The 8,915-nt window shown below is 34.6% G+C and overlaps 1 protein-coding gene across 1 annotated transcript in view; it reads left to right on the top strand.

The window, feature by feature from the left end:
- The first annotated feature begins 1,859 nt into the window (after positions 1-1,859).
- The window catches only part of LRRC39 (leucine rich repeat containing 39), a 20,427-nt gene continuing 13,371 nt past the window's right edge, over positions 1,860-8,915 (top strand). Inside the window, exons 1-3 of the mRNA XM_019629346.1 lie at positions 1,860-2,016; positions 4,414-4,612; positions 7,477-7,487. Coding sequence (XP_019484891.1) covers positions 4,486-4,612; positions 7,477-7,487 — 138 coding nt within the window. The 5' untranslated portion in view covers positions 1,860-2,016; positions 4,414-4,485. The remainder of the gene's footprint in view (positions 2,017-4,413; positions 4,613-7,476; positions 7,488-8,915) is intronic.

The raw sequence follows: 8,915 nt of genomic DNA, 5'->3' as shown, positions 1-8,915 counted from the left end.
ATTCTCACAGCTTCCATCTTTACTAGATATTAAAAGTTCTGCATAGTATTTTGTAGAAATGTGAGAAAAAAGTTGTAGTTGGCCTTTTGAAATGTATACAATAGATTCTCAAAGGTGGGTCATTTGCCTATAAATAAAGTATTATCCAGTGAAAGAGTTTAAAATCCAGTGCAGGTTCTACTTCTGTAGAACTAATAAGTAGTGTATAAATATAAAAGCAGAAGGAACATATCTTTTTATTTTGTTATGTGGACAACACTCATTCAATATATAAGAAGCCAATGCAATCTTTGCATGCTTAAGATATTATTTCTTCTCGTTTTTTGGTTTGTTTTTTTAAAGCAAGACATTGTATAATGACTTTCATACTCTGTTCATCCAATTTCAGGTTTGAATTGCCCCAGGAAATTGCATAGTATTCTGATTACTACTGCTTAGGTTCTATATTTCATATGAGAACTATCTTTACATAATGGGAAAAACTATGACAACCACTTCATTCATAAGAGAAATTATGTTTTGTTCATTTGTATTTTGTTTGCTAAATTACATATTGGTTACTTAGACTCACAGCATGCATTTCTCAAATGAAGATTTTAAAATCATTTCCAATGAGCTTGAATTACAGGCCAATTCCCAGTGAGCTATAGAATAAGTGGTTTTCATATAATATTTACTTGTGACTCCACTGTTGATTGGTTTAGGAAAATGTGTGCGTGTGTGTGTGTGTGTGTGTGTGTGTATAAAAATGTCAATTTAATATTTTTTTAACTGAAACAAACCCTTCCCTGAATCTCACTGTTGACTTATGAACATATTCAAAGCAGCCGTGTGTGGGGGATGGTACAAACTGTCTGGACAGGGGGGCTAGAGTTTAGGTTCTGGCCACAGCTGCTTCATTCTCTCTGTGATCTTGAGCAGTCCCATCTGAGCTTATTCATTATGGAAGCACTGGAGAATGTCTATGGAATAATCAGGTATTTAAAAGCACTAGAATTGCCAATGTCCAAGTGACTAAACAAATTATGATCCACCTACACACCAAAATGTTATGTAGCCATGAAAAATAATGATGCAACTTTAAATATACTAATACGAAACAATTTCTAAGATATCCTGAGTGAAGCAAACATAGTCTAGAACAACGATATAGTATGCTGCCATTTGTGTGGGTGCATGCCAGCACACGTGTACGCTTTTAAAGAATATAGGCATATTTATGCTTACATTTTCACAGACCATCTTTGGAAGGGCATACAAGTCACTGGCAATAGTGATTCCCTTCAGAGAAGGGAACTAAATGGCTGGAAGTGGGAGGGGGGTCATTATCATTTGTCCATGTGCATATATTACAAGTTTAAAAAATAAATACGGAATTTTTTAAAGACCTAGGAATTAACTCCATTCTTAGAAGGCTGAAGAGATAAAGGCTGAGAGATAATTAAACATGAAGCCTGGATACAGCAGAAGCTTGGGGCTCCTCTATAGCCCATACTCACCCACATCTTCATTTTCCTTTTTTGTTTCTTTTCTGAAGCATCTGTAACCTTTAGTTTAAATATTTAAAGATCTATGGTTTACTAGGTAGGGTTTTTGTTATGCCACATACCTTCATATTTCCAAGTTTGTCTGCTTGGAACAGATTCATTTTATTAAATACTCAAAATGTGTCAGTCGTGAAAAGTGGAAAGACTTTCAATAGGAATTATGTTTCAGAAGCTTAGCAAGAGCTATGCCCACTAGCTTTATAACACATGTGGTACAGTATTTTGCCGTGTACAGAATGCACTCACATACATTACCAGTTGATCCTTTGCACAGATGCTCCACGTGATTCCTGCTATTCTCAGCTTTGCCCATGAACTAAAATTAGAACTCGGCTGACATTACATTTCACTTGGTTACGGTCTGACTGAGGATTTTAATCATTCAGAGCGACACTGAAAACAATTCTCCCTGCAATCCATCCTTAATCACCAACTTTGGGCATGTCAGCTTCCGCATCCAGCGACAATGGTAAGTATTTTTCAAAAAAAAAAATTATTTTTCCATTCTTCACATATAGATTGCTGATGATGCCTTTACTGTGTCTGTATTTGCTGAAATGTACAACTAAACTTGGAATTGAACTTAAAAGTCTCTTTGGGGTTCATAGTCACCCACGTAATTGTCCTCCTCTGAAGGATTGATTTCCCTGAAAGAAGCATTTTTGGGGGGAGGGGGGACTGTATTTCTTCCTTTTGACTTTGGGAAGCCGACTCTCGAGTCATGTCCTTGCCATACTTATTTCACTGCCACGCTATGGGCCTTTCTGCCTTGGTAATAAGCAAGGTAGAGACCACAATCCTATGCCAAAGGCAAAATCACACGCATCATTACTGACTTGTTTTCTAAGAGAAACTGTTTGCTGTGATAGGACTGACCAAACTTTAACGACAAATGAGGAAATGAATTAGCACATATATGTCTAGTAAGATACACATTTACATGTAGATACTTGCAATTTGAAAAAATATTTTATTATTTGTTAAACAAAGACTTCAAACTTGCTAAAATCAGAGACAAATTGTAGGTTGACTGTGATATATTTAGTGAGTTAGTTGGATTATCAGCATATGTATCCCAGGTTCCTAAATGGCAAAAGATTTCACAGTCTGTTCCTATGTAAATTCTGCATGCATTGCTTAAAAATAGGGACTATCTCTTAATGATTTTCTGCACATTGGCAATTATATGTCAATCCTGAAATTTTAAACTTTTTTCCTCTAAAATAGTTCTGCTTCCTTTGTCTCTGTCACACATACACACACACACACACACACACACACACACACTGCATACTTTTAGTTTAAAGAAATCAATAATTTTGAGGAGATTAATAATGAAAAGCAATATTCTCTACCTCATTTCTATCACCCCAGAAGTAACCATTTTAACTATTTCAAGATTTAGTTTTATATTCATATTTCTTTTCTTTTTTTCCCAAAGGCGGTTATATGTTTTTTCTTATAAACTGTAGACATTATCAATTATGAAAGATGATGCATAAGTTCTTTTACATACCCATGGAGTTATATCCCTATTTTGAGTGCCTCTCTTTGCTATTTTTATAACTTTAAACAAATACTTCTATTTCTACTTCTTGTTTCATAAAGTAGACACAGTATTTATTGACTCCCCACTTGAGCAGCAAGAAGATAAGAACAAGACTTTCATAAAAGTGTTGCTCATAATAGCAAAACTATGAAACCCAAGTATCCACATTCATTAGATAGATAAATAAACTGTAGCATAGTTGTACATTTTAGAGATCAAGGTATATTAGTATATAAAATGCTGTTCCTTCTTTATGGAGCTATATAATTTCCCATGAGATGGATGTACTATAATTTACTGATGGAAAGTTATGTTGTTTCTAATATTTTGGTGCTATGAAAAACACCATGGTGAATAACTTTGTAATATGTCATTTTAAAATTGAAAATATTTGCAGTATAAATTCCTACAAGTGTGAATATGCATTTCTAAGTCTGACAGATATTACCATATTTCCTTCCATAGAGAATATAACAATATATACAGCCACCTTTAGTGTATGAAGAGTACATACCTGTTTCCTACGAAGTTGCAAATTTCATGTCTTCCTTTCTAAACTTCTTTTTACTTTCCTTACATTATAGCATTCCATTATAATGTTGAATAGACATGGTGATTGTGAAAATGTTTGACTTCCTGAATTTGGAAGGATATAATTCAATTAACTGTGAAAAAAATATTCTTTCATTATTGTTAATATAATTTGGTGAAAAACCAATAACATTATTTATAAGGCGAAGAACATTCTATCAAGTGGATATAAATTAACTTATATAACCATTCCCTTATTATTTTCTTCTCATTTCTGAGATTCAAGTTATAATTCTCAATATTACATATGTCCACATGCAATTTATTTTTACACAAGAGCAAACAATCCCAATGTTACCACTTAACTGAATTCCAGCTAGATTACGTAGATATCCTAAGATGCCTGTATTATTTTATATATCCAGTTTTTAACCATTTTCCTATAATTGGACATGTAACGTAGTTGCAGTTTTTCATTACTATGCATTATATCGTAACAAAGGAAGTAGGTTTGGCATCAATTCACACTTCTGCCACATAGTAGATATGAGACCTTGAACAAATTACTCATCTTCTTTAAGGCTCAGTTTTCTCACTTGTATTTTAGAAAACATAAAAGTACCGATGTCATAGTATTTTTATGAGTATTATTAAATGAGACACAGCATATAAAGTGTACAAAAGTTTTTGGAACATGGAAAGTGTTCAATAAATGTGTTATTATGATCATTACAGTACTCAATGACCATTCTAAAACACATTGGCTTTTTCCTCTGGTACAATTAGGTCCTTTCTGAGATGGCATCTGTGATACATCTATTCAGAACTTAATGAAGTTGGTGACAATGTGGAGAAATCATGTCAGAAAATGTGGTGTGTACTGGAACTGTCACTACTGTAAAGAAAGTTTGGGAAAAAAGAATAGAGACACTCAATGAAGACTTGAAGCGAGAGAAGGAATTTCGACAGAAGTATGCTTTAACATGTTTATTATTATGAATTAGTGAAAATTCATAACATCATTATAGAAAAGAGCATTTATTAAATGCCTTATTATTGAATTTGATATTATTTACTGAAAACTCAAAATATATCTAAAGGAAACATGAGACTCAAGTGTGGCCATGTATTGGCACCACAAAAAATTCAAGTGTGTATATGTGAAAATAGTAGTTATCCCAGGCCCTCATGACGCTCTGTCCAACATTCATCAAAATTTGATTAGTACTACTTAGTCTACTTTTCAGTGATTGTTTGTTTAACATTATATCCCTAGAATGTAAAACATCTGGTGGAAGTTTCTGTAGGTTCTCGCCTATTTGAATAGCTGTGAGTTGCCCCTAGGGCCCCTCTAGATCATTTGATTCCTTGATTTGGTCTATATTTAAATAGTTTGGCTTTCATTTCCTCTGTCTCCTTGGTATCTCCCCACTTTCCTAACTGGATGTCTCCAAAGTATTCTACTAATCTTGAAAGAATAGCCTCTTTCTTCACCGATTCCACATAGCTCCATTCATTAGGTGTCTCGCTAAACATTAAATGGTCTTGTGTCAGTTAGAAAATAACAGAAAACTTGACTAAAATTGGCTTAAACGCTGGGCAAGTCTTGAGGTGAGGCAATTCCAAAACTTCAACATCTTTAAAGACTCAGCTTCTTTTCATCACCTTCCACTGCTAATCTCAGTCTGTCAGTTTGGTCCTCAGGTTAACTTCCCTCAATGTCTCAGGATGACTGTTACTTCCAGGCATCACAGCCAGGCATCATACTATTAGAGTGAAAACTATTTCTCTCTATTCCTTCTTTAAGAGTGAGGAAACTTCTGAGGTTCCTCAGCAAACCTCTCCTTCCCCTCTCATTGGCCAGAATTGGGTCACTTATACACCCTTAATCCAGTTACCTTCTAGAGAATAAGACTGTATGATTGATTTAGACAAATTAAGATTATACCTGGGTTACTTGGAGGAAGTGTGAACACTGGAAAATACCTGGTATTCTCCCAGCAAAGAAGAGAGAGAAAGGTTGTTGATAAGCAATTATTTTGTCTGCACAAATAGACCTGCATGGGGAGGGGCCGTTCTTTCACACCAAAGCCAATAAAGATGATACTGATGCTGACAACGATAGGACAGCAGTCATATAATGTGCACTAACTGTTTACTAGGCACTCTGCTAATGTTTTACTTGCACTATCTCATTTAATCCTCTCAACATGCTGAAACAGTATCATGATGAGGGTTAGACTGCATTATGAGAGAAGGAAAACCAAAATAAAAGTGCCTTAAACAAGATATGTAAGCTTTTCTGGGTAAGTGTTCCAGGGCTGGAATGGCACTCCACTAAGTCAAACACTGAGGGTTCTACCTTGCTGCTCAGTTGTGCGTGGCCTCCATTCCTAAAGGCACCTCATGGCCCCAGATAGATACACAAACTGCAACCATCATATTTGTTGCAAGCTAGCAGGAAGCTGCACACACGGCTACTACAGCCAGCATCCCATAGGCCGAAGCTTCACAAGACCCATGTCTAGAAGCAAGGGGGGGGTGCTAAATAAAGTCTTGTGCTAGTTCAATTTAGAAGATCTATTGTTGAGAAAGAAGAGGAGGAACAGACATTGCGGGATGATACGCAGTCTCTGCCACACATTGGTGCTATTATTGTCTCCATTTTAAATATGGAAAACCTGAGGGACAGACCTAAGTAACTTGACAAAGATCACATTGCTAATAAATGTGGAACTGGTATTCACACCTAAGTAAATTGACTCAGTAAGCATTGCTTTCACTTCAGGTCTTACATTTCCCTAGATTAGTCCTTTATATATAACACTACTCTTATGAAACCTGTTATATTTGTATTACACAATTATGACAAGCTTGATTCTAGAGTATTCTTAATAAATCCTACCCATATTTTATCAGTGGACAGGAATCATGGCTTGATTCTAAATTCCTGAATTTCACCTATTACATGTGTCTAATGAACAATCACTTAATTTCAGCAGTTTTAACTACCCTAGCAGTAACCCCGAGTGTGGCTCGGGGTAAATTTTCACTGCCAGAAGCGATAACCCCTATTTTTTTATAATTATTTATTATATTATAATTTATGATTTTGTGTTTCAAACTTTATCATACCTGGGATGCCTACTAGACTCTTGTTTGGACAGATTTAAGTGAGTAATTCCTAAGAATTACAGGCCTACAATATAAAACAACAAATTTCCATGCAAAACAATGTACCGCTTTGGGTACAAAATTACTGACATTATCAGACCGCCAGGGAGGTTAAGTTCTCTGTGTACAAGAGTAATGAGTGAGCACTATTTTCCTTTTTACCTCTTTTTTGGCTTGATGACTACATTGTGATTAGCAAAATGTAAATTCCAAAAGTTAAATCAGTTTCTAGTTCTAGAATCTTTACATGGAATTTGAGAAATGTAGTTTTTCAAAGCCTCCTTCCCTTAATCTTAAGATGGTTTCATTGTAAAATCATTTTATAGCATTATAAAACTTAGTTTATGGTTGAAATTAAGTCCACGCCATTTCAAAGGCAAACTATTGTACATAGATTTAAAACTGTAGTATTACTAAAGAAATGATAATGAACAACCACAACTGATGCAAATGGTTAAGAATCTGACACACCGGTTAGAGTGAGGCAAAGAAGCTGACTGCCAGAAAAAAAAAAAAAGAAGAAAAAAAAAGCTAATTGGAAAAATCATAGAATTTTAAAGCAGACCAGAGGTAATCCAAAGAAATGTCCTGTGTTTTTGCTCTGCTCTGAAGTAGAGCAGTGCTTCTCACACTTGAATGTGTGTAAAAATCACCTACCTATCTCGTTAAATTTAGATTCTCCTTTAGTAGGTGTGGGTGGGGCCTGAGTATCTGGATTCTAACAAGTTCCCTGGGTATGGTGATGCTGTTAGTCTGTAAATCACATGAGTAGCTAGAAAGTGAATAAAAGAAGCAACAGATTTGAAAGTGACATGTAAACAGGCCAGGGGTAAGAAGAAGAAGAGTGTAATCTAATGCTTCTTCTCTCAGCTAAAAGTGGCTAAAAATTTAGCTCAAAAAGCCTAAAGTTTAAACAGAAATTGTCCTTATTGTCTATGGAAGCCAATCTGCCTTAAAGAAATCAAGCACTTAGGTAAGAGTTGGTGTGACAACATCTGGGAGAGGCTTTACACTATAATAAAAGGGTTTTAGAGGAGGTAGAAATTTTCTATTCAAAACTTAAAAGAACATAAAGGTTGAAATAAGCAATGTAGAAATTAATACTAGAAATACTAAGGCTGGAAGTGACCTTGGACATCATTCAATCCAAATCCCATAATTTATAGGCAAGGCCCACAGAGGCGAGATGTCTTCTCCAAAGTCACCAAATTAATTGATAAGTTCTAGACTTAGAGCATAGAAATTCAGAGCCAGAAAGAATTTAGGAATCATTATAGATATAGAAATAGACTTGATTAATAATAGTTAGCCTCACTGTAAACTCATTAAGGACAGTTTTTTTGTTTTTTGTCCACAATAGTATTGGGCATATAATGGATGTTTGATGAATTCTTTAACTGAAGTTAAAGGTTAGAGAATAAGATACCTAATTGTACTTATCACTAAATCTTGCTCTGAAATACATGTAACTCTTAAGGGGTAATAAATAATAATCATTAGGCCTACTGTTTGAATAGTTATATTTTTATAAAAAGTGACATAATTGAAGAGATGGCATGATACATTTTGTTTCAGTTAACCACACTTACCAGAAGCTTAGCTGTTCAGTCTAGAAGGCCACACACATAGACATTATTACAATGCACTTGTTTGCAGATTAAATTTCACACAAGTAGCAGATGAAAATACACAGACACTATAGAAATATTTTGCAAACACAAACATATAGACAGCAAATTTACACTTTTAGAGTTATTTGGGTTTCTGTTCACAAATAAAATTCTTACTTCAGATCAGTTAATATATAAAACTGTTAAGAATATATATTAACTCAGAAGTCAAGAGATTTTTGGCAAATAAATATTCAAATTAATTAATTTATAGTCTTTGATGACTGCTTATAGATCTTTGTGTAACATTCTAACAGGCTGAAATTGCGAAATTTTCTATTTTTTAATTTATTTTTCATACATGAAAAATTTCCTAGTATTGTAATAGAGAAACGTTTGCAACCTTTTTTTTTTTTTTTTAAACATTTTTATTGGGGAATTGGGGGAATGGGAACAGCACTGGGGAATTGGGGGAAGGGGAACAGACAAGTTGTTGTCGTTTTT

The sequence above is a fragment of the Hipposideros armiger genome, unplaced genomic scaffold (assembly GCF_001890085.2).
Source record: "Hipposideros armiger isolate ML-2016 unplaced genomic scaffold, ASM189008v1 scaffold_845, whole genome shotgun sequence".
Classification (NCBI taxonomy): domain Eukaryota; kingdom Metazoa; phylum Chordata; class Mammalia; order Chiroptera; family Hipposideridae; genus Hipposideros; species Hipposideros armiger.
The sequence above is the reverse complement of the archived record's forward strand: the minus strand, read 5'-3'. Positions and strand labels throughout refer to the sequence as shown.